The 27293-nt window shown below is 40.2% G+C and overlaps 1 protein-coding gene across 1 annotated transcript in view; it reads left to right on the plus strand.

The window, feature by feature from the left end:
- Positions 1-1974: 1974 nt before the first annotated feature.
- The window catches only part of CRYBG1 (crystallin beta-gamma domain containing 1), a 249334-nt gene continuing 224015 nt past the window's right edge, over positions 1975-27293 (plus strand). The window contains exon 1 of the mRNA XM_006076407.4: positions 1975-2189. Within this exon, the coding sequence (XP_006076469.3) occupies positions 2026-2189 (164 nt within the window). The 5' untranslated portion in view covers positions 1975-2025. The remainder of the gene's footprint in view (positions 2190-27293) is intronic.

Genomic DNA, 27293 nt, shown 5'->3' on the forward strand with positions numbered 1-27293 from the left:
TCCCTGCATGCAAGCCAAGGCCCAGCACATAATTGGTACTCAGTGAATCCAGTAAATGTTTCTTGAGGAAATATAAATTAAAACTGCAATGAGATAACACTACCCCTCCATCCAAATGGCTACAATGAAAAAAACTTAATAATATCAAGTGTTGATGACAATATAGAAAAACTGGAAGCTTTAAACATTGCTGAAAGGAGAATAAATTGATACAACCATTTTGGAAAATATTCTGGCAAAGCAGTTGAAGCTGAACAGCTGTCCACTGTATAACCCAGTGGGTGAACTCTTGGGTACATACCCAAAAGAAATGAATGCTTATATAGAAATAGGTTCATACCAGCTTTATTCGTAATAGCCCCAAACTGGAAACACCTAAATGTCCATCTACAGTAGAATAGACAAATGAATTGTGGTATATTTATATCATAAGTGTAAACATTTTATACCCCAACTACATAAATATGTAAAAAATTTAGTTATATACTTAATGGTTTGTGCTTTTTTTTTTTTCTACTATATGTAGAATTTTTGTTGTTGTTTTTTAGTTGCTAAGTTATGTCCGACTTTTTGTGACCCCGTGGACTGTAGACTGCCAGGCTCCTCTGTCATGGCATTTCCCAAGCAAGAATACTGGAATGGTTTGCCAATTCCTTCTCCAGGGGATCTTACCAGCCCAGAAATCAAACCTGTGTCTTCTGCATTGCAGGCAGATTCTCTACCTCTGAGCCACCGTGGGAGCCCTTATGTGTAGGATTACATCAATAAAAATGTAAACTTAAAAATAATTCAATAAAAATTAATGTTCCTTGAATGATTGAGTAAATGAATGAATTAATTAGCTGGATCTTCAACTTGTGGCTCAGTTGGTAAAGAATCTGCCTGCAATGTGGGAGACCTGGGTTCGATCCCTGGGTTGGGAAGATCCTCTGGAGAAGGGAAAGACTACCTACTCCAGTATTCTGGCCTGGAGAATCCCATGGACTCTATAGTCGATGGAGTCGCAAAGAGTCGGACACGACTGAGTGACTTTCGCTCACTCAAAGAGAAAAGAAAGAAGAAAGTATTACTGTGTAAGAGGAACTTATACTGCACTGAGTTTTAAAGTAGTATTTGGTTCTTGAAATCTTTATAGTCTAACAATGCCTCAAATGAAATGTTCGTGGACATATTTTGCTTAAATATTAGTTCCCTTTTCTATTTTAACCACAATTGTGAGGTTAAAAACGGAAGTCATTAACAGTAAAACAGATGTCGGAGAGGCCTGTGGGACTGGCGTTTAGTTCAAAATGAGGGATCTTTGAAGCCCCAGGAAACTGGGGAATATGGCTCATTCCCTTCTGTGTTCTATCCTTTTGTGTTTTATGAGGTGCAAGTACAGATTAATTATGCAAACACTTGAAGGGAGATGACAGCAGTTGACACTTGTGATTACAAACAGGAACAGAAGCCACCCAGCACATGACATTGCCCAAGACACCTGAAGGTCAGAGTAGAATGGTCCTAATTGCCTGGCAGCCCGGCCATGGGATGCGCCTCTCCCATCCTTCTTCAGGCGGGGTTCGTGGCTAAGCCATTCTTCGTGCTAGCCTTGGCCAGGCCAAGAGTGACCAACTCCGCAGACGACCTATGGCACATGCACCGGAGGAGATGTCAAAACCCGACCCAGCTCTGGCCCCCACAACAGAACAGTGGATGCCGAGACAGGAGACGCGGGCGGTTCCCAAGATTTCCAGTAGGTGTCGCCATCCCGCGGCAGCCGCACTCCCCGAGGCCCGGGACGAGGGGGCGTGTCCTCCATACCTGCAGCTCCGGGCGAGCGCCTCACCTGGGCTCCCGCCGCGAGCCTCCTGCGCCGTGGGGGAGGCGCTCTGCTGCAGACCCGCGACGAGGGGGCGGGGTCGGCCGGCGCGCGGGGATAGGCGGGCCAGCGGGCGCCCAGGTGAGTTCTTTTATTAATACAAGAACCGGGCGACCGAGAGGGCAGCGTCCGAGCAGCCAGAGGAGGAGGAGGCAGACGAGAAGATGCCACTGTCGCTGCCACCTCAGGGTGACCACGGGGAGTCCAGGCCCCCCAAAAAACACACCTCTTTCCATATCTGGCGCTCCAAGAAGAAGCAGCAGCCTCCGCGGTCTGACTGTGGGGTGTTCATTCCACACCCGCCCCTGGAGCCCCTCAGAGAGGCCAGGTAAGCCCCTCGGCGAGCGAGCCTATCCCCGGCTCACTTCCCCCGACCTTTTCCACTCCGGCTACCCTGACCCTCGAGTCCTCTCTACCCTCGGCCTCGATCGACCCCTCTCCGAAGAGGGGAAAGGCCAGGGTCGGCTTCGCGCGGCAGGAACGTAACGGGGTCCAAGGAGGGGACTGTGGTGGTCGCCGTGAATGAACGGGTTCCTCGCTGCTTCTGGTTCAGACCAAGCGCCAGTGAGAACTTGTGCCCACCCGTGTAGACTTTACTTTGACTATAAAATAAGTGTAGCAAAGACAACACCAGAAGCTATACTATCAGCTTGCTGACGAGAGCTATATACTATACTGAGCTATACTATCAACTTGTAGGTGGGTTGCGAAGGGTTATTACCATAACGAGATCGGAACTCCACCTGGGGATTCCTTCAGACTTCTGACCGTTGTGCCCTAATTGTGAAGATGTCCACTCTTGGTGTTCTTATAGCTCCACTGTCCTCACAGGATCCGAGTGGAGGAGGAAGTGGCAGGGATGGTTATCCCAATTTAATGGGTGGAGAACTTGAGACCAAAGGGTGCATGACTTGTCCCCATTGGAATCAGTGGTAGAAAAAAGCAGCACCTAGTTATTCCAAGTGTAACTGCCATAGTGCTTTTAAATGTTTTGCCGTGGTTTTGTGACGATTGGAGAAGGAAATGGCAACCCACTCCAGTGTTCTTGCCTGGAGAATCCCAGGGACGGGGGAGCCTTGGTGGGCTGCCGTCTATGGGGTCGCACAGAGTTGGACACGACTGAAGCGACTTAGCAGCAGCAGTGTGACGATTTTATCTTGCATGTGTAAGTATTCAGTTATACTATCTGAATGGGTGCGTTCGTTGAGCAATAATCAATTTGACATAATGGTATATTGAAGAGGTTCAGGTGTGTGAAAATCTTTATTGAAGAACAGTTGGCAATTTCCAGTATATCCTTCTATATGTGTTTTTTTTTTTTTTTAAAAACAAAACAAAACATTTATTTAGTTCTTTGGCTGTGCTGGGTCTTCACTGCAGCATGCAGTATCTTTTATTTAGGGCATGTGGACTCTAAATGTGGGATCTAGTTCCCTGACCAGGGATCGAATCTCAGCCCCATGCATTAGGAGCGTGGAGTCTTAGCCACTGAAACACCATGGAAGTCCCCTTCTGTATTTGCTTTTAAATACACACCTTTATGTGTGTTTAACACACACTTTTGTGAACAGTGAGAATAATATTGTACCAGAGTCTTTGCAATGTAATTTCAATTATTTGGCAAATATTAACTAAGTGCTGGGGTATCAAAAACAATGAGAGTGGCCTCTGTCATCAAAGAATTCTTTGTGTCTTGAGAACACCAAAAAGTAAACAGTGGGATAAGTGCTGCAATAGATGTTAGAATAGAGGAAGGGATCTACGGAGGAAGGGATCTTCCTGGAGGAGGATGACTGAAGCAGTTTAGTCAGAAAAGGGAAGGAGCAATGCGTTCCAGGCAGAGGTTGCATTATGAGCATCCTCAATACTTGGAAGAACATGGTACTTCCTGAGAAGAACTTCCTGAACAAGTGGTTCAGGGAAGTCTGAGTATGTGTGAGAACATAGGGAGTGGAGTGCTAACAGAGAATGCATTTTATTTTTTCTCATATTTGTCATTCACAGTAGTAATTGCTTGTAATAGGACATATTTTTTATCCACCTAAAGACTTAATGTGCTTAACTATGTACTAATTTCTAACAAAATGTTACTTAATAATGATGTATCCAACATAAAAGTATTTTTCCTATTACATCAGCAAATAATTTAAACACTTCCATAGTAATGGTCTTATCTGACCTGGTCCCATCACATTCTGCCTATCAAATGACATGATACACAGCTATAAACAATTTTGTTGTTCAGTTGCTAAGTCATGTCTGACTCTTTGCAACCCCATGGAGTGCAGCACACCAGGTTTCCCTGTTCTTCACTATCTCCCTGAGTTTGCTCACACTCATGTCCATTGAGTTGGTGATGCCATCCAACCATCTCATCTTCTGTTGTTCCCCCTCTCCTCCTGCCTTCTATTTTTTCTGGCATCTTTCCCTTTGCATCAGGTGGCCAAAGTATTGGAGCTTCAGCTTCAGCATCAGTCCTTCCAATGAATATTCAGGGTTGATTTCCTTTAGGATTGACTGGTTTGCTCTCCTTGCTGTCCAAGGGACTCTCAAGAGTGTTCTCTAACACCACAATTCAAAAGCATAAATTCTTTGGTGCTCAGCCTTCTTTATGGTCCAACTCTCACATCCGTACATGACTACTGGAAAAACCGTAGCTTTGACTATATGGATCTTTGTCGGCAAAGTGTTGTTAAATAAACAACTTATTCAAATCCAAATGCATTTTAGACTAAAACTTAGGAGTTTTTATTTCTCTCCTTGAGCTTCTTGTATTTTAGTTCGGTCTTAAAGCACTCTATTCTTTCCTTTAGAATTATGATGAACTTTGTACTAACAAATGTCCTGAGAACTAAACTTACTGGTCTGTCTCTGGGATGTTTTTCTAGTTATATCATCTTTATACATATTTTGTTTACTCCTGAGAGGGTGTACCGGTTACTAGTAAAGAGAGCAGCTAAAGCACACTTAGATTTCTGGCCCATCTTTGGTCAGTCTCACTCTCTTGAGCAATCTTCCCTGTTTGTTCATTTCTGTCCAGGATTTGGAGGTGTGGGCCTCAGCTGGAATGTGCAGCACTCACTGGGACCTTCGTTTCTATATAAGGATGAGACAGTCAGGTGGCCACACTTATCTGCTGGGCATTCACCATTAATTTTGTGGGCTTTTAGAGCAAATGAAAATGAATTTATGTCCTGGATATATGACCTTGGACAAGTTACTTCACCTTTCTGAGTCTCCATTTCTTCAGATGGAAAATGGAGAACATAGTAATACTAATTCTGTAGGACTGTAGTGAATACCACATGCTAGTTTATGTCATTAAATGTAAAACTCTTATCATACCTCTGGATGCAAAGTAGAAACTCAGTAAATGTAAAACCATCACCACCACCATCACCATCATCATTATTATAAATGCTAAGCTCTCATGGAAGGAACAGGAAAAAATAGGGTTGGAGGGGAAAAAATGCTTCCCCTCTTAAGAACTTAACAGTCCACATGTTCCCACTGGGTCATCCCAGTGCACCAGCCCCAAGCTTCCTGTATCCTGCCGTGGTGGATTCATGTTGATGTATGGCAAAACCAATACAATATTGTAAAGTAATTAGCCTCTAATTAAAATAAATAAATTTAATTAAAAAAAGAACTTAACAGTCCAATGATGGTTTGAAGTTTACTGATGTCTGTATTCTGCAAATATTTGCAACCTTTAGTGCAGATGTTCTAAAATTCAGTGACCATTGCTTGCTTCCTTTACATAAAATAATTTGAACATGGCTGTCTCTTTCCCTAAAATGCACCCGAAGAGTTTTTTTTTTTTTCAAGTTTGGTTTTGGTAAGCATATTAATATGTTATTTTCCATAGAAACAGAGCCGTCGCTATCCTGAGTCAGCCTCATCTGCTGTCTTGTCCATTCTCTTGCCATCTGAGGGACCACACTGGTGTGTGTGGAGAAGGCATGGAGAGTTTTGGCTAGATTTTCCTTAGCAGCCTTCAGTGGCACCATCATTTATCAGGTTTTGAATTATACTTCATTTGTAAGCATTTTATTCAGAGTGTGAATTCTCTGTGTTGTGCTTAGCCGCTCAGTCGTGTCTGACTCTTTGCAGACCCATGTAGACCCTTCGTAGCCCCCTACAGCCACTTTGTAGACAGCCGGTCTCCTCTATCCATGGGATTCTCCAGGCCAGAATACTGGAGTGGGTAGTCTTTCCCTTCTGCAGAGGATCTTCCCAACCCAGGAATCGAACCCAGATCTCCCACATTGCAGGCAGATTCTTTACTGTCCAAGCCACCAGGGAAGCCCATGAATACTGGAATGAATAGCTTATCCCTTTTCCAGGAGATCTTCCTGACACAGGAATCAAACCGGGGGAATTCTATGCTGCTGCTGCTGCTGAGTCGCTTCAGTCGTGTCCGACTCTGTGCGACCCCATAGACAGCAGCCCACCAGGCTCTGCCATCCCTGGGATTCTCCAGGCAAGAACACTGGAGTGGGGTGCCATTTCCTTCTCCATTGCATGAAAGTGAAAAGTGAAAGTGAAGTCGCTCAGTTGTGTCTGACTTGTAGCAACCCCATGGACTGCAGCCCACCAGGCTCCTCCGTCCATGGGATTTTCTAGGCAAGAGTACTGGAGTGGCTTGCCATTGCCTTCTCCGGGGAATTCTATATCTGGGTTTAAATTCCTGTTCTACTTACTGTGACACTTAGCTGTGTCATCCTGGGCAAGTTATTATCCTTTTTGTGCTTCAGTCTTCTCATTCATAAAAGGGGCATAATAAGAGTTGTTATAAAAATAAGTTAGTGGCTGTCAAGTACTCAGAACAGTGACTGGCACATTGTGAGCGCTCAGTAAATGGGAGCTATTTCTCCTTTTTCTGATTAATATCTTGCCTATACTTTTGAGTAGTTATTTTATGATTTATTTTCTGCTATATGATGAAAATAGTGCTTCGTTTTTATTTTCCCTAATCAGTGTTATTTTAATTAGAAATGGGTTCTGAGCTAAAGGTCAATTGATTGAATTAAAAATGATCACTCTCCATCTGAACTCCAAACCTAGAAGCAAGCATTAATGCTCTCCACAGGAAGCCAGACTCAGGTGATAGCCGTAATCCTCTGAAAATCAGCAGACTTGATTTCATTTGGAGGAAAAATGCAGCCAACACCAGAGAGCAGAGCATCCTCGTTTCAGGATGCATAGGTTCAAGTTTTGAGATTGCCAAACGTCGCCTAGTTTTTCTGTCTTTGCATGGACATTTTCCTTCTATAACAGGAAAGCAACTCACTCCTTAGACTCTATAAATCACTAGAGGGTTTTGAGGATAAACTGTTGTTTTATTTCATGAGAAACAGAACCGTCATTGGAAACATTCTGAAATTGTAGTGTTCATCTTCATGACTTGATTGATTCCATTTTTCCATCTTTTGTGACTGGTTTAGTGTTTAGAACTCTAAACAGGTTTAATTATTTTCTAACAAAAAGGACATAGCTAGATAAGCCTGCTGCTGCTGCTAAGTCGCTTCAGTCGTGTCCGACTCTGTGCGACCCCATAGACGGCAGCCCACCAGGCTCCCCCATCCCTGAGATTCTCCAGGCAAGAACACTGGAGTGGGTTGCCATTTCCTTCTCCAATGCATGAAAGTGAAAAGTGAAAGGGAAGTCGCTCAGTCATGTCCGACTCTTCGCGACCCCATGGACTACAGCCTACCAGGCTCCTCTGTCCATGGGATTTTCCAGGCAAGAGAACTGGAGTGGGGTGCCCTCACCTTCTGAGATAAGCCTAGGTTTGTTTTATCTAATAGTGCATCTAAACTGGTTAATAGATACCGGGTTACTTCCCTTATTTAGTTTATGCCAAAGGCAAGTCTTTGAAATATTCTTTCACCATTGATAAAGCGGGTATTTAATTTTTAGCCCTGTCACTGACTAGCTGTGAGCTCCTGGAGGAGTTTCTTTCCTGCTTTAGCTTCAATTTCATGAACTGCTACCTACCTCTTAGCATTGTTTTGGAGACTTCTAAATATATATTTAAAATTAGTAGCACGGTGCCTGGAAGATAACAGAGGCTTAGAAATACCTCTGAGAGCAAGTCACAGTGACAAAGCCCTAGGTTGTGGTATTGGACTCAGCTTCAAATTTGCCTCCGCTGTTAGGATAAGTTTTGTACGCCTCAGTCTTTAAGCCTCAGCTTTCTCACCTGTAAAATGGAGACAACAACATCCCTTCTGGGGCTTTCTGAGGGTTAAATACTATCTATATAAAACACCTGGGCCAGGGCCCAGGGCAAAGCAGGTGCTGGACACATGAAAGGTAGAGCGGGAGCGATTATGGCAGTGGTGTTGTCATTGTTGTCTGCATAGTGATGGTGGTAGTGTTCATAAGTCCACTTGACCTTGTAAGTGGAGTTAAACAACTTCAGAAGTCCAGGAGAAGTTTATAACCAGGTATATCAAGACCTGAAGTACCTCTGGGTGTCTGGAAATACCTTTGTAGTTGTAAAAGAGCGGCCTTTGTGCATTCAAGACTTAACAGTCTTAATATATCTGAATTACGAAGTCAAAGGTAAAGTTTATATTTGAGGTTGGTGGTATTTCTCCTGAAGCAGTTTTGGAGTCTAAGTTTAGTATAGGATAATTCTTTGCCACTTTATTGCTTTAGCCACTCTTTTTCTACACTTTTAGCCTTAATCTTCTTAGTCCACATCCAAGTGACATGAACACTTTTGGAGACCATTAGTACTTCTGTGCTTGGGTTTATTTCCTTTGTCTTTCAGTTCAGTTCAGTCGCTCAGTCGTGTCCGACTCTTTGCGACTCCATGAATTGCAGCACGCCAGGCCTCCCTGTCCATCACCCTGTCTGGTGAGATTATTTGAATCTTGAACTGTATGCATTTCTGTTTACCTTGAAAAATTTTATCAAATAATTGTTTAATCTCCTTTTCATGTTTTACCTATTGTAAGAAGATTTAGAGAACCTGTTCATGAAAAGCAATGCAATCTGACTACAGAATCATTTTTCTAGGATTAATGCTAACTACTCTTTGGTAAAACATTCCTTTCTGTATCTTATTGAAATGATTATCAATCAGAATTTAAAGAGAAGTTTAAGTCCAACAAACACTTACTGAGCTCTTACTCTGTATCAGGCATTGGGAAAAAGAGCAATGAATTAGAGATGATCTCTGCTCCTAAGAAACTTGTAGTCTAGTGGAGGAGGGGTGTATGAATAAATAAAGTAGCATATCATGCATTAAATGTAGAAACAGAAGGTTTAGTCCAATGCATTGAGGTCAGGAGAAGGATTATCTTCAAGGAGCAGAAATTTTTTTCTCTCGTTAAGAAGTTTTACTCATACTGAATAATTAATGAGAATTTTTATTCTCTCAAATAGAGATCATCAAAGGCTCTAAATCTTCTTAAATTTTGATCGTCTTAAACTATATCCAATACTGGACCAAAAGGAAAATCACAGAAACTTATTTTCATAGTGACATTTAAAACAAAAGAGAATTGTGTACTTAGGATTATGCATAAATAATTTTCTATTTAAATGTTAAATATTTAAAATATCTAGAACTTGAGATTATCTCAGCTCTTCTGTCATATTCTGGCACCTAGGAATAAAGATTGGGCTTCATAAAAAATTTTAAAAAAGACTGGCTTCAATTATGACATTGATTTGAAAACCTTCACTGAAATTATAGGTAAACATGATATTGATACTGTAAAATTACAGACTGAAAATGAATGGTTCTTGACATTTTTAGACAGATTTACAGATCCCACAAGAATTGTTCTTTAGGGTGCACAGCTAACTTGGTGTCTACACAATCTCTGTCGGGATGATTCTGGAGCCTCTTTTAAGAAGAATCTAGCATTGCATGTGTTCTATAAGCAAAGTGTTCTTCCTTAAAACAACCTATCTTTATTTTCATCCCAAATTGCCTTGCATATCCAACTGATGTCTTTTCATATATTCACTATACAAAATGAATTCTGGACTTTTACCCAAGAGAGGGTTGAAATGTGAATTTCTTGTCCCAAAGTGAGTTTTAAAGATAAAGTATATATCAATAGCTGACACTTGTGTGGATGTTGGCAAGAAAGGCCAGTCAATTGTTTACAAGTCTCATTAGTTCATTTATTGCTTCCTTAAAGCACAGGTGCATTGGGCCAACCCAAATGCCTCATCAGAATACCTCTACAGGTTCAGCTTCATAAGATGCCTTCATTCTAGAGAATGAGCACTTAACTTAGTGCTGTCTTTACAGAACCGTGTACTTTCTGGATTGGCCTATGCAGTGGGAGTGAAGTAATGACAGACACCGTTCACAACAAGGGATCATTTTGACAAAGTACCAGGAGACCCTGAGACACACATGTGAGGCAGATAATCCTAAATCTATTTGTGGTATCCCCAGTTTCTCTCATCTACAAGTTATAGACAAGACAAAGACAGGTTGAACCTGTCGCTAACACAGAAAAATGAAACACAGAATTAACAAGTGCCTTTTGTTTTTCAACCTTCCCATGTATGGAAGTGAAATGAGTAAAAATAAGTTACTGGTAAGCTTGGCAAAATATTCTGTGGTGAAGAAGTTGGCTGCTGACTGTATTTCTTAATGTTCTACACCATTTCAAGTCAGCCCCCCGACTGAGTGTCATCTTTTAGAAGCCAGGGTTATGGCAATCTGAAGATAATAGTTCAAATAAGAGATTTGGCCAACAGTTGCATAAAGATACCATGCTTAATACATATCTTAATTTTTCCAAATCAGCTAATAAGCAATAGCATAAATTCCTGATAGTCCTTTGGATTTTCTAGTTGGATAGTTCTTTATCTTAAAATTGGGTTCAAGAGGCAAAATAATATGTGCTATGAATAAAGCAAGGAAATATAGGGAGCATTCGATTTATAATAACTTTAGATCATGTCTATGAAACACTGTTTTCCATCAAGATTTTATTGAAAGATGCGGTTTATTTAACATACATTGTGTCAGACACTGTTCTAAGCACTTTACAAATATTAACTCACCACAGTTAATTCATAACATCCTGGAGAGGCAGGTACTATTATTCCTATTTTGAGAAAGAATGAGGCACAGAAAGTGAAAGTGAGTGAAAGTGAAGTCGCTCAGTCGTGTATGACTCTTAGCGACCCCATGGACTACAGCCCACCAGGCCCTCCGTCCATGGGATTTTCCAGGCAAGAGTACTGGAGCTCATAAGTATTGGGGCTGTGGTTCTCCAGCTGATGATCTTGAGTCCTGCAGTTAATCACTATAAATTAAAAGCACTGGTTAGTGCTACCTTCTTTGTATTCCCACAGTAAGTATAGTTAAGCTGTAAATTTGGCAAGCAGAAATTATAATGTACATAGGAAAACAAGTTAACTTGTGATACTAAACAATTTCTATATTAAGTAGTGAAGAGAAAAATATACATAAATACATTAAAATATAAGTGCATTAAAATCTTGGAAGAAAAAGCAATTTTAAAGCAGAAATTCTAAAGTGTATATTATATACAAAAGGAACATGTCTAAAGATCTTGAGTCTGGAGCCTCTGCCTAGGCTTTCTCAAGAAACAGCATGACCTGGAGGGAGGCTTGGTTGGTACACCCTCTTCCCTCCCAGTACAGTCTAGGCCAGGACAGTAGTTTGCACGCACAAAGATAAGCAGCTAGCCAGGTGGCCTGGAAAATTTGCAGTTGCTGCTTAGGCTAAGTGGGGTGTCAGAATTTCTCAAGGAAAACTGCTAGGGGTAACCTTAATTAGGTCTATAGATATCCTGCTGCTTGAATCTTTCGTTTTAGTTTCTGATTTATCACTGAGTATTCCCTGCTAACAAATACAAGTTTCACCTTATGTTGATCTTTCACATCAAGGATTATAAACTATGGCTGGTATTTTATTCTACTTGAGGCTTGTAATAGTTCTGTGCAATAGCCCAGACCCTCATTTATAGATGAGGAAATTGAGGTTCAAAGAATGCAATGCAGGTGGAGGAAGCAGGAATAAAATCAGGTTTTCTGGCTTCTGTTAAGCTGCTGTTCTGGGTCCTCTTGGGTTATAGACTATACTTCTCTATTCCTGGCCTCTACCCACCTTTGATAGGAGTCCAGCTGATTCATTTGACTTCCTGATGACTATTTTCCTGGAAATCTTTCCCTAGATTCATAAACCAACAACTATGAGACTGTCCGATCCCCAGATTGAGTTGTTACTATAGTCTAGTTACTGGCATATTGAATACTTACAGAGTTAAAGAATTGAGACATAATTAGTACGTCACCTACCATCTAAAAAAAATACCCCAGAACCCAAACATACACACACAATAACTTGATTCATGTTTTCAAAAAAAATGTATAAAGTTTGCACAAACCATATTTTATAATAGTAAAATATTCTTTATAGAGTCTATCCATATTGTACCCATTCAAGAATGCCCTTTTGGGGCTTGACAAATTGATGGTGCTCTGACAGGTAATGTATTTTATTAGGGATCTTATTTAAATGTTTTGATAATACTGATGAATTTAATAAATATCCTATAAAATCTCAATTTGATTATTTTTCCATCTACTATTTGAAACAGTTAAGATATTTGAATCAAACTGATGAAATTCAGGTTGAAATACAATGTCTCCTTTATCACACCTGCCGTGTGCAAACCTAGAACCGGCCCTTTTCAAGCCTGTGCAGCAGAGGCACCCCCAGGCCTTGCAGACATTCTTGGCTCTGGTCCCTTGTGGCTCCCATCCCTGCTGTTTTCCTTCTGAGAACTAAGTGATTGTCATTTATCTGCAAGAAATATTACCTTGCTGTTATTATGTGCAAAACAAGAAAATGTAGTTGCTCCAGGGTGGGGTTACAAGACTATTCTCTTTTGGTATTGACTCCCCAAAACAAATTTGACTGGAATAGACTCAATTATAGATCAAGAATCCTTCTCTGGAGCCTACTTTTGACAGAAACAAGAACATTTGTATTCCCATGTGTGTCAGTAAACATGCTTAAACAAGTTAGTCTAAACCTAGAATTTGGATTTTGTTTTTCAGGATAAAAGCAAAGTATGACTAAATATCTGGCATTGGTTCAAGTTTTGACTTTTACCAGTTTGCTTGTTGTGATTGTTCTAATCTCACTCCATGAGAGGTTTCAAGTACTTTGACCTAGAAGTCATAGTAGCTGGTGCATTGTTGGTGCTTGATTGTACCCTTCCTTGTTATTTCACTTTTATTAAAGCTCTTTTTTATGCCCATAAGGGAACAACTGGTCCTAGATCTAGGTGATAACTGTTGATGCATTGAGGCTGTGTTTGCTTCATCTTGTAGTTTCCCCACAGAGGTACTTCTCAGGAATTTAAGCATCAACTTCCTTATTCTCTACAGAACTCATGGTTGCTTTTCTGTGTGTATAATCATACTGTGGTTGGAAGTCCACAAATTTACAAAGCCAGCAGATGTTAAACAAAGGAGAGCAGCAGTGTCTATCTTCATGCCACCCAAGAACTGATCAACAAAAAGCAAAAGACAGCCAATTGTGTTTGGGTATGTTTTCAGAGAAAAATGGGCTTGGTGGGGGGTATGAAGGAAGACAGTTCTCCTCAGATTAATCATTCCCAGCCTCTCCTATAAATTAAGTAAATATAAGAAACTTCTGCCAAGAATACATAGGTGAAAGGGCTTGAATTATTGATTACCTGTCAGGTGGCAGTTGCTTTTATATTTGGTGTGTCTCATTTAATCTTCATAATAGCTCATCTAAGTAGGTGATTTTACCCCCATCTTTCCAGTTGAGAAACAGAACCCGAAAGAGGGGGAAGTACTTGCCCAAACTGATTTATCTGGTAAACGACAAAGTAGTATTTGAACCCAGGTCTTTCAAATTCTAAAGTTCATAATATTTTCACTATGCCACGAGAAGACTAAAGCTAATTGAACAAGTGATTGGTGGGGGGAGAGAGAGAATAGGGGAGGTGGTTAGCTAGAGAACAGCAGCATCCAACAGAAATGTAGTTATCGATTTACACTCAGAACTGTCACTTTTTCAAAGACCGGAATAGAAGAATTTCTCCTTATTAATTATCTGCACTCTACCATGTCCCATTTGGAGAAGGGGAATATCCAAGAATTCATGCTGGGAAGTCTACAAGGCATCATGGTTTTCCTGGGAACTTTTGAGATAATTCTGCTGAGAATCAGTGACTCAGTCCTTGAAGTGTTGACTAAACTTGTTGCACCTGATTTCCAATCTACTCTCAAAACCACCAAGTCTTACTGCCTGTTGCTGGGATGATTCACGGAGTATGCAAAGGAGTCTAAAGTGGCAAATGTTGAGGATTTTTCACTTTGCACAAAGATTAACCATAGCCCTAAAAGAGGAAAGAGATGCTGATGACCCAAACTCCAAATTTATAGGAAACACTGTTGCTGAAAATTGTAAAGCCAGGGAGTTGGATGTTAAAGGATTATGAAAACCCTTTAAATAATCTTTGTCTTTATGGAAGCTACTGAGTTTGTCTTTAGTGCTCATTTCTCTGAAAACTGAATTTTGACATTATTGTATTGGAGGTACTTTTAAAATTATATTTAAGAATGCTCATTAATTTCTGTGAGTATTATTACATGCAAAAAACTAACTTAGAGTGAATTTCTTTTTCCAGTTGTTGTTTAGTCACTAAGTCGTGTCCAACTCTTTTGCAACCCCGGTCTGTAGCCCACCAGACTCCTCTGTCCATGGGATTTCCCAGGCAAGAATACTGGAGTATGTTGCCACTTTGTGTTAGTCGGTGTTAGTCGGTTGGTTGTATCTGACTCTTTGCGACCCCATGGACTGTAGCCCACAAGGCTCCTCTGTCCATGGAATTCTCCAGGGAAGAATAATGGAGTAGGTAGCCATTCCTTTCTCCAGAGGATCTTCCCAACCCTGGGATTGAACCCAGGCCTCCTACATTGCAGGCAGATTCTTTACCATCTAAACCACTGGAGACTCCCATGTATTATATATACACACAAATATGTGCTCATATCTATAGTCAGTGCTAGATTACTTACTTGGTAAACTGTGCATGTGCTTATAATGTCAACAAAGCAGGGAGGGATGAGAGAGAGAGAGAAAAATCCAGAATATGCCTACAAATTTTATGTTATTACAAGATACCAAAATTTCATTTTAGGGTTTAGAAATGTTTTCATTTTGAATGACTTGGTGAGGGAGGCATACTGTCTTTAGTGGTTAAAGTGGTCATTATACAGACCTCTCTTTATACCTTGTTTAAAGAGCTGCTAGGGGTAGGGGCAGGAGGAAAGTGTGATACAAACTATGGAAAGTAAGAGAAAGGTGCCTAGGTCATTCTCTTGTTCTTCACATGAATTGGATTCCAGGTTCCCAAAGTATCGTTTTACCTTCCTTGAAAAGGCTTGATTGGTTGATGCCACTTTTAAAATGTTCTGTCCAGTTCTATGGAAGCAGTGAGACCAGTGAACCTTCAAAGGGACTGTTCTTTTGTGATTGAGACACTAATTTGATTTGTTGATGTAGACCACATCTGCCTTAGCTGTTTTGGTGGCTTTAATAACCATATGAATAACACTTTCTTTTCGTTTTCCGTACATATTTTCATATAATGTAGAACTAAAAATGAAATTACAAAGGCAGCAATTTAGATGTTTTTTATATCCTGTTTTATTTTTTACTTATATAAAAGCACATTTTCACATCATTGAAATATGTAAAATAATTTTCTTAGTCATTCCCCTGTTGCTGGGCATTTAGGTTCTTTCTGATTTTTCATTGTAATTGGCAATGTGGCAGTGGACATCTCTGTGAAACCTCAGTCTCTGGCTGGTCTCTGTGTGCCCTTCCAGCTCCACTCTCCGCCCTCCTCTGTGCTCCTGAGGGCTTATTTATAGACTGTGTGGACCCAGCTCTCCTGCTCTCCGGTTTCTAGTTAGGTTCAGCCAGTAGGAGGCTTTGGAGGAGAGGGCAGGGGCAGGAGCAGGAGGTGGCACTGGAGGATGGTGGTGGCTTTGCTACTCTGCTGAAGGCTACAGCCTCTTCTGCAGCACAAATCTGCCTGATCCAGAACTCATTCCCTTCCCCTTGCCTATCTGTCTAGAAGTAGTAATGATTTCCTGCTGTTGGGAGTCCTGGGCTGCTCCACTGTTTCTTATTGATTTTCCTTCACTGGCCCACATCTTGTAAATAGTTCTTTAAACACTTTTCAATCATCTCTTCTGTGTATGCCATCTGTTCCCTGCTGGAATCCTGTCTGACATCATCTAAATCTGAGTGATATGTTCTTTTTATTATATTTTTTATTTTTTTAATTGGAGTATAATCACTTTACAATATTAGTTTTTTCTGTATAACACATGAATCAGCTGTAAGTATACATATATCCCCTCCCTCCCACCCCCCCATCCCACCCCTAGGTCATCATAGATCACCGAGCTGAGCTCCCTGGGTCACACAGCAGCTTCCCACCAGCTATGTTTCCCACTAAAGTATGTATGTCAGTGCTACTCTCTCAGTTCATCCCACCTTCTTCTTTCACCTGTTATGTCCACAAGTCTGTTCTCCACATCTGCATCTTTATTCCTGTAAATATTAATAGGTTCATTAGTACCATTTTCTAGATTTCATATGAATGTATTAATATATGATATTTGTTTTTCTCTATGTACCCAGTGTTCATTGCAGCACTGTTTACAATAGTCAGGACACGAAAGCAACCTAAATGTTCATAGTCAGTGGAATGTATAAAGAAGATGTGGTACATATATGCAATGATATATTACTCAGTCATAAAAAGGAATGAAATTGACTCATTTGTAGTGATGTGGATAAACCCAGAGTCTGTTTTTTTTTATTATTATATTTAGAGTTTTGCACTGAAGAAGGGTAAAAGGCCATTCAGAATTGGATAGGGGAGTTTAGTTAGGTCAGGACCAAGCTGGTGTTAGATTGAATTAAATTACTGTCATAAAGATATAAGCAAATTGCTTTTGGAACAGAGAGAAGGGGGCAATAAAGTCTTCCATGCACTGTGTTAAACACCCTTATTTAAAAGATAAGGAGGATGCCTTAGCTGCCAAACGTTTCCAGTTCTTTTCTTGTATTTGAATATTTTTGGTTCGATAGTTTCATTTCTCTTTTCATTCTGGGATTTTGTGGTTCACCCCTTATGTATTTCCTCTTGTTCTTGGTAGTTTGAATATTCATATGTATATAGCCATCTATATCCACTTATATATTCCTTCTCCATCTACATGTTTCTCATGATCTCTTCCTTATAGAAAGCATTCTCAGAAATTTTGTGAGCTGAGTAGATGCCATGCTTTTGGAATTCCTCCTATATGAGTGATAATTTTCTTAGTCTTTAAATAAAAAGCAAAACATGTAGCAAAGAGTTAACTTCATTTGCTTTTGCTTCATTTCAAAATCTCAGTGTGTTATTTTCCTGAACAAATGCCAAAATGTTCAGCAAACTTACCAGGGACTGTTATTACTTCACAAATCTTTTCAGTTGAATGACGATGTCATTCATGGCTAATGGGTCATCACTGACCAGATCCCTGACTGACATGGTGTAGTGAGGCTTATCCAAGGACTCACGTAGTTGCTCAAAAGTTTAGTCCCTTTCTAAAAAATAAATCTTACATATATTAGGAACTGTCTCTGTTGATTTGATATTCAGTCTATATTTCATGCTCTTAGAAATGTGAATTGCTGTGAAAATACCACAGGTATAGAATAAGGATAATTCACATAAAATTAAATGTATAAAATTCTCACCATTTAGTAATGACCAGTGATGGCAGAAAAGAGAAAAAACAAAAAAACCTAGCAGTAGAGAAATGAAAAGGCTTTGGTCTTAATCCTATATTTCTCAGTTACAAGTTAGAAAACTGTAGGCAAGCTATCTAAACTCTTTGAACTTCCAGCTACTAAGCAATAAAATGGGAATGATACCAACCTGCCTAGGTACCCACAGCCACACTGTTGAGAGACTCCTTGGAAACAGCGTGGGAAAGTGGTGAGAACTGTGAGACTTTCAGTAAATTCTATCATCCCTTGACTCATCCCTTGGTTCTCACCACATCTTTTCTGGAAGCCTTGTAAATTATTTTTCCTTTTCCTCTGGTCTTTTCGAAAGTGAGTGGACACATGGCAGTCTTCACTTTACCCTCTCTTTTCTCCATCCCAATCTCCTCTGTGTTCATTCCTCCCCATCTCTGGGGTTCTGGTCTGAAGCTGGTACAGGGGGCACTCCCATCTATATCCATCCAGTTTCCTGCACAAAGTGATGAGGTGCAAGTGGGGGCTCTGTGGATCATGGTGCCACTGTGCAGGGCCCCCTCCTTCTTGGCTTTCTTCCCTTTTCCCTTCAGACTGGACAACTTCAGTGCCTGTGGGAATTGTGGTAGCCAGATGGACACACCCATATTTCCTCCTCAGCCACTGCCAACCTCTATCTTACAGACACAGCGTATTTCACAGAGGAAGCTCATTTGGGATTCCCAGATAGTTCTGAGAAGTAGTTGGGTCTGGTTGTCTCCATTTAGCAGATTAAGCAATTGAGACATGAAGTTGTTTAGTGAAAGTCAGCACTGTATCCCAGGACTCCAGAACTGTAGTCAGTGCTCTTTCCACTGTAGCTCCACAAATATCCCAGCACATTAGATAGGGGGGAAAATGTTTGTAACTTTATTGGTTTATTGTGATGTGCTTTCTTTTTCTTCCCTTTTTAAATTTAACATGCTCAAGCTAATGGAATAAAATGATATATTAGAATAGGAAATTGAAAAATACTTACTTGATTAGTAGAATAAGATATTTATCTTTACCTTCTAGTTAAATATTACACTATTATAAATATTAAATTTCTAACATAACCTTTCGAAAAATTATGTATGTAGAAAATAATGGACTTTATGTTAGTACCAAATGGATGGCTGTTGAATTGTCATTTGACTCTTACCTACTTTATGCTCTTCTGAAAGACAGTTGTCTCTAGGACATTTCAGTGTTTGGAGTTTGATAGCCAAAGATGCTGTCCTGACTTGTACAACTTCAGTGAAGCAAAATCTCAGTTGTTACTCCACCAGACACCTTTCCCAGCAGAGCTACTTGTATCAAGTTTCAACACACACCTTCAGTTGCATTTTTTTCTCTAAGTGGAAATGTAAGTCTCATTGAACACAATATATTTAGGAAATTCAAATATTTAGCAATTAAAAGTATCTCCATGGTAACTTCTTGGAAAGTTATTATTTGAAAAAGTCTCTGATTGAATTCTCTCGAGGTTCTGGAGCCCCAGTGCTAAGGCTTGGGCATGGACAGGAACCCAGAGAAGCTACAGTCAACTTCCCTTAACATTAAAGCCTGGAGAAGGATCACAGGGCTGATGGACCAGCCACCTACATGAATCTGATGGTTTATTAGTGCAGAGAGGAGAATGTGGATAAGGCAGTGTAGCTATTTCTGTCACAACCTTTGTATTTTTGTACCAATTGTGTAGGTGAATTAAAAGAAAAAAAAAAGATTAATAATGAGTTGGGAAAAGAACCAAAGCAGAAATCTGAATACTTGGGTCTCTACGTATTGGTCATGTTGGTTCAGTAAAATCATTTGTCTTTTCCTGGGGCTTAGATTCCTCATTTATATTAGGAGGGGTGAATTTGGTCTTTTATAAGGTTTGTTCTTGTCTAAGTCCTCAAATTATATATTTGAGTTTATCATTTTCCAGGAAAGTTGGTCAAGATTTAAGTATAATAAATAGCAGTGTCTAGCGCATATGGAAACGGAATTGGTTCTAATGATAAGTAGTTATTTCTACCCTTTTCAGTGAGAGTGTCCCTTGATGAAAAGTAGAGAGCCATCAAAGTCAAGAGGTAGGTTGTCAAGGTTATCGTTTCTACACCTCTTCTGAGAAGGAATACATCTTCTTGTACATCTTGTACATCTTGTACATCTTGAATATTTGCAAAAAGGAAAAGAAGAAAACTTTAAGAAGAATTATGTATTTACCTTAGACATATAACATGAAGGGTAAATCATATGAATACTGTTTTGAGGAAGATCTTAAGATGTATACATCTGTGTATTTATGTTTGATCATCATTTCACTAATGCAGCACTAGATCATAAAATTCAAACTGAAGAATGTACAAACACTCTGATTTGCAGCCTAGAAGCTCTGTATGTGCTAAGTCGCTCACTCGTGTCCTACTCTTTGCAACCTCTTGGACTATAGCCCACCAGTTCCTCTGTCCAAGGGATTGTCCAGGCAAGAATACTGGAGAGGGTGCTGTTTCCTTCCAGGGGATCTTCCTGACCCAGAGATCAAACCCAAGTCTCCTGCATTGTACGTAGATTCTTTACCTGCAGAGCCATTGGGGAAGCCCCCAGAAGCCCTTACTAACAACAAAAACTTGGGGGGAAGTGTAGAAAATTTATGTCTGACTTCTACATAGTCATAACGTCTCTTTTGACTTCATAAAATAGCATACTACTTTATTTACAGGGATGAAGTATAGTGTTTTCAGCCCTGAGGTTGTGGCCAAAATGTTTAAATTCTGCTTCTGATTCAGCTATTTGCTGATTGTGTTACCATATGCAAATCATTTCACCTCTGTGGAGCTCAGTTCCCTCAAATATGAAAAATGAACCAATGGGACAGTTAAGGGATTTTAATTAACTCCTTCCCTATTCTGTTTGTCTAGAGTTTCCAGCCTGCTGTTGGGGGGCGTTGAAGGACGTAAACACATATGTTATCTTCAACATTTACACACCAGTCAATCCCAAATGTTAAAAAACCACATCCAGGGGACACTAGATTGACTGTGGGACGGTTCCTAGAAGATGATTTTCTTAGAAGCAGACTCTACGACAAGGGTTCAGGTATAGATAGGATTTGTGAGTGAAGAATGAGTAGGAAAGAGAAGCCAGCCAGTAAAGGGGGAGTGATCACTCTCGTGGATGGAGGTTAGTCCCCTTGGGAAATCCTGAATGTCGCTGTAGAAGTCAGAGCTGCACCATCCCTGGGCCAGGGGAATTGGAGTGTTAGAAGAGCAGGCTATGCCAGTCACTGATTGAGAGCTGGTCCTACAGGACACTTTCTGCCTCAGGCAGTGTAGACTCCTGGGGCCAGAAAGCCCCCGGTGGTGGAAGTCCAGGGTCCTGGCCACCACATCCTGAGGGGTTACAGTGCCTGTCATTGTCTGGTTACAGTGGTACAGCCAGAGCAGTGCAGCCAAACTACTGCCCTCTGGTGCCCCAACTGAAGGTAGATAGGCATTCACTTTTTAAAAAAATGTAATTTATTTTAATTGGAAGCTAATTACTTTACAATATTGTGGTGATTTCTAGCATCCACTTTTAGAAGGATGCACCACTCGGGGACACTGAAGCAGTTCACCAGGAAGTGATCAGCAGCCCTCCTCAGCTGCAGAGACTTCCTGTCTACCTCTAAACACAATGGCATGTAGCAGCCAGGGAGGGGCGGGCTCCTGAGTGCCTATTAACCTTAACCGTGAATCTGGGAGGCAGGCCACAGACATTGCAAAAAGACATGTTGACAGTGCACATGCCATCAGTGTAGTCAAAATTGTAGAGCCTAATTGCTGGCTGGCGACACCTGGGACACTTTAAAGGGAGTAGCGTCCCTGAGAACTTTGTGATGCAAAGGGTGAAACTTCACAAGGAATGTTTTTATTTTGTAGGAGCTATCTTTTTGATAGAGAAAACACATTCTCTGAGGTGTTACTAAAACATGTTAGGAGATAACAGAATTTTTTCCTATCAGGTTCTATGGAGAGTCAAGCCAGCTGTCAGCAGTATCCCTGCCTGATCTTGAAACTTCTGGAATTTAAAATAGAATGTTTGGCATAAGCATTAAATTATTGTTCTTTCAGCATCACCCAATTTTATGAAAACTCTATTGCTTTCTACCCACTCCAGTGTTCTTGCCTGGAGAATCCCAGGGACAGGGGAGCCTGGTGGGCTGCCGTCTACGGGGTCGCACAGAGTCGGACATGACTGAAGCGACTTAGCAGCAGCAGCAGCAGCTATTGCTTTCTAGGTGAAGTTGGCTTTTAAAAATCAATCTTTCTACATAAATGCTATCTGTTGTTGTTCAGTTGCTCAGTTCAGTGCAGTCGCTCAGCTGTGTGCGACCCCATGAACCGCAGCACACCAGGCCTCCCTGTCCATCACCAACTCCCAGAGTTTACTCAAACTCATGTCATTGAGTTGGTGATGTCATCCAACCATCTCATCCTCTGTCATCCCCTTCTCTTCCTGCCCTCAATCTTTCCCAGCAGCAGGGTTTTTTCAAATGAGTCAGCTCTTCGTATCAGGTATCCAAAGTATTGGAGTTTCAGCTTCAACATCAGTCCTTCCAATGAACACCCAGGACTGATCTCCTTTAGGATGGACTGGTTGAATCTCCTTGCAGTCCAAGGGATTTTCGAGCATCTTCTCCAACACCACAGTTCAAAAGCATAAATTCTTCAGCACTTAGCTTTCTTTATAGTCCCAACTCTCACATCCATACATGACTACTGGAAAAACCATAGTCTTGACTAGACAGACCTTTGTTGGGAAAGTAATGTCTCTGCTTTTCAATATGCTATCTAGGTTGGTCATAACTTTCCTTCTAAGGAGTAAGCATCTTTTAATTTCATGGCTGCACTCACCATCTGCAGTGATTTTGGAGCCCCCCAAAATAAAGTCAGCCACTGTTTCCACTCTTTCCCCATCTATTTGCCATGAAGTGACGGGACCAGATGCTGTGATCTTAGTTTTCTGAATGTTGAGTTTTAAGCCAAGTTTTTCACTTCATCAAGAGGCTCTTTAGTTCCATCTTTGCTTTCTGCCCTAAGGGTGGTGTCATCTGCATATCTGAGGTTATTGATATTTCTTCTGGCAATGTTGATTCCAACTTGAGCTTCATTGAGCTTGGCATTTCACATAATGTACTCTGCATGTAAGTTAAATAAGCAGAGTGACAATATACAGCCTTGACATACTCCTTTCCCAATTTTGAACCAGTCCTTTATTCCGTGTCCAGTTAAAACTGTTGCTTCTTGACTTGCATACAGATTTCTCAGGAGGCAGGTAATGTGATCTGGTATTCTCATCTCTAAGAATTTTCCACAGTTTGTTGTTACCTACACAGTCAAAGGCTTTAGACAATGAAGCAGAAGTAGATGTTTTTCTGGTATTCTCTTGCTTTTCCTATGATCCAACAGATGTTGGCAATTTAATCTCTGATTCCTTGCCTTTTCAATAAATCCAGGTTTTACATCTGGAAGTTCTCAGCTCATATACTCCAGAATCACCTGGAGAAAAAAGCCGGTTCCTGTCCCACCTTCAAGGATTAAAATGTGGTGGCTTTTGAGTAGGGCCTAGGAATCTGCTTCCCTAGTGGCTCATTTGGTAAAGAATCTGCCTGCAATGTAGGAGACCCAGGTTCGATCCCTGGATTAGGAAGATCCTCTGGAGAAGGGAATGGCAACCCACTCCAGTGTTCTTGCCTGGAGAATCCTACGGACAGAGGAGCGTGGCAGGCTACAGTCTTTGCAGTTGCAGAGAGTCGGACACAACTGAGTGACTAAATCTGTCTACCTACCTAGGAATCTGCATTTTAACCCACCTGTCAAATATTTGAGAACCACAATTTGAGATCTAGCCCAAGGAGAACTAGGATATAAAAATCTCAAAAAGGTCTTCCCAAGGGCACCCAGCTGCCTGGGGCCAGACCCAGGTCTCTTGAGTTTAAAGTTCATTACTTTATGCTTATAATTTTTATAAATATTTGAGTGCTTCCCAGGTGATGCAGTGGTAAAGAATTAGCCTGCCCATGCAAGAGACTTAGGAGACCCGGATTCAATCTCAAGGTCAGGAGCATCCCCTGGAGAAGGAAGTCACAACTCACTCCAGTATTCTTGCCTGGAAAATCCCTGGACAGAGGAGTCTGGTAGGCTACAATTCATGGGGTCACAAGAGTTGGACATGACTTAACGACTAAACAACAACAAAAATCATTGACTACAGAGCCAAATATAGCAGATGTGTAAAGTCTCGATCCTTTTACATATATATAAATATGTAAATTAAATTTAGGCAAACAAGAATAGTAGGAACGGTTTTAGAAGGCTGGACTTTACATCCTAAAAAAATGCAAAGCACGATAGATGAAGAATTCTGGTATGAATGGATTTCTAACAAGACTCTCTGATATGTATCATATGGTTTGTCACACATATTTTCCTTCTGATCAGTTCATTTCCACATCTATTGTTCATATCTGTCAGGTTTGCCACAAATAACTTCCTCCTGCAGTTTTTCATAATCAGTCTTCTACATGTTCCAGTGAATAAAGTGCTCTAAGCCAGGTGATTGATGATTGTCTGGACTGGCAAGCTTGCGAGATTAGTACTTGGAGTTAGGAAAGCTGTAATTGTGGTTCTCGTCCCTGTGTGTGACCAGTCAGCTTTGCTCTAAGAAAAAAATGCTTCCTTGCTCATAAATTGCATTTGTCACAAGGCAAGTATTCTTGTGTGGGAAATCCCATGGACAGAGGAGCCTGGTGGGCTACAGTCCATGGGGTCACAAAAGAGTCGGACACGACTTAGCAGCTAAACAACAGCAACAACAAAGTCTTTCTGAAGATGTTCAGTGTTGGCCATGCAGCACCAGGTGAGAGCAAGTGTGCAGCTCAGCTCAGCACATCGCCTCTGGGAGGAGGCAACTTGCAGGGCACTGCCTGCTGATGGTCAGTGGTTAGTGTCCCCTTTATTTAGAATGGGAAATAACATGAGTTTAAACAAAGCTTCAGAGAATCTTTTGTGACCCTCTGGCCCTTCAGGAGCTTCTCAGGCACCTGGGCCCTGTTTTTCAAAGGAGACAGAACTGAGACAGGTTGATTTGGAACCAGATTTGATTCTGACATTGATTAAAAGCAAAAATAGCATTTGGAGACAATTGCTCTGTCTCCTCTCTTCCCCTTCATTCTTGTTCTTGTAACTGAATCTTAATTCAAGAAGGATTTCAAGGATTTAAAAAGGGATGAAATATTACAAAGTAGCATGATTTACAAATACAGTAAAACAACAAGGAAAAAACAGAGGTGGGACCCAGGTTAATACGAAATAAGACTAAATTTGCTGATCATAATGACCCACCCACTAGTATGACTGGGCTTCAGATTTGGCACTGAGTTTTCTATTACTCTCAGTAAAACAAGAAATGGTCTAAGTTACACAGTTCAGTCCTTAATTTAGATGTGGACCCATAAGGAGAATTATAACACTTTTTTTACTCAGAGCAGATTCTCTCTGGGGCATTCTTAGAGATTTCTATAATCTAAGGAACAATGTTATTGACAATTTCTTAAAATAGTTTGTCTCTTAAAGCCCCTAATTTGATTTGGAATATAGTTTAGTTAAGGTAGTTTTGCAGGAGGCCAATACAAAGCAATCTAGAAAACTGGCACATCAATAAAATGGCAATATGAAGTTGTAGGGATTTTAAAAATGCATTGAATTATCAGAATTTTCACACACAGCGAGATTAATTATAACTGGAATTACAATGTGCTTTGAATTCTGATTGGAAAGAAGTATCTTGATATAAGAGGTAAGGAAGGAAAAAAAGGCCAAGGAAGATAAGCTGGTAAGCTGCCTTTCATATGCAGGGGAGATGGAAGTCTCCAAGTTTCCACTTCCCTCACTGGGCATGGAGCATGAGGCCACTGTCCCTTCCTCTAAACTCATAGCTGACCCTCTCTCTCCTCCCCTGCCCAGTAGTCTTATTATCAGCACTCTCTTGTACTCTGAAAAGATCCTTGTTTGGATGATAAGTTATAAGGTCACCCCACCAAATCTGAGGCCCATCTGTTGCCTAGACTGCTTTTTTCTAAGTTCAAACTTAAGCTTCGGGAGATTGGTGAATTACATGTACTTCTTTTCTATGTGTTGAAAAACTTCCCTGAAAGTCTGAAAATCACTTTATGGATAATTTTGCTACCTAGATCTTTGTACTTCCAAATATTTTGGGGGTCCTGAACTATCTTGGGGCTAACGCAAGAGCTAATGCACTTTAATGAAAAGAAGGGAGGGGAAATTTGATTCCCTTTTCCACCTTGTCCCTTCCCTCTATCCCAGCTTGGACCTAAATATTCTTCATAAATTGTTGGCCATTGTTTCTTCATTCTAGCTCTATTATTAGTGATTTCAGAGCAAACTCTCTTTATGGTTTAAAAATATCTTGAGTATATAATTTTATCTGTATTAAGACATTTCATTTTCAGCAGGAGACTCATAAAAGCAGAATACATTTCGGTTCTAGAGTAGAGTAGTAGTTTCTGGTATCAACCATCAGTGTGCAGAGAAAAATGCCATCTGAATTATGCTTTTCACTTTATAGGTTCAGATTGGCAAGTTTATTTCTCAAGTTGTTTATTTCTATGTACTCTCCTAATAATCAGAGTAAAATGCCACCATATAAGAAACAGTATTTGGGTTACAGCCAGCTTATAAAAACCCTAGCTTTATACCAGAGAAGTGGCTATCTAAGAGAAAAATCAGTGTCTTTTATACAGTTTTATCCATTTTAAAATAAAAATAGGATTCTTTACTGTGACAGCTAGGAATGTTTAGTACTTCTAAACTTAAAAAAAAAAAAGTGATACCTAAGCATAAAAATAAGCACTGGCATGCAGTTGGTACCAGTTTCACCAAGTTCTAACTTGCCCAGTATGTACTTTATATTTTTGCTCATCTGTTTACCCTTAATTGAGTACGGAAGTTGCACCTCAAATTAAAATTCCTTTCCCCAAATCTTCCTTCATAGTTGTATCTGTCACTTTCATAATTTAAAAAATATCTTTGTATTATAGATTAAAAAATGCTTTTTGTTGATGTATGATTTGTATTTATTTGATTACTAGGGAAGTAGAAATCACTTTATGTGCTTTTTGGCTATTTATTTGTATTTCTTTTTTTGTGGAATATCCTTTGCCAATTTTAATACTGGTGTGTCTGTATTTTCTAGTTTAGGAGTGAAATTAGAGTGGGCAGAGAGCTTTTATTGGCAATATGCTTTTTCTTTACATGGTGAATGGAACCACTTTTCTTTTACAAAATTCAAATCTGTATGTCCAATTAAAAATTTTTTATGAACCTTAGTAGTGTATCAAATTTTGCCAAAATTAATTTCCTCTAAAATATGCAATGAAATAAATGAACCAATTGCTTCAAAATTTAACACATTCTCATAAGACAGAGATCACCTATTTTTTTTAGTTCGTCTTAAATTGTATTTTATAAAAATAGTAATTATTTACCTCTTATATGCTTTAAGTGTGTTTTCTTTCTTGAGCAGGAATTTGAAGTAATTTATACAACA

The sequence above is a fragment of the Bubalus bubalis genome, chromosome 10 (assembly GCF_019923935.1).
Source record: "Bubalus bubalis isolate 160015118507 breed Murrah chromosome 10, NDDB_SH_1, whole genome shotgun sequence".
In the NCBI taxonomy this organism is placed as follows: Eukaryota; Metazoa; Chordata; class Mammalia; order Artiodactyla; family Bovidae; genus Bubalus; species Bubalus bubalis.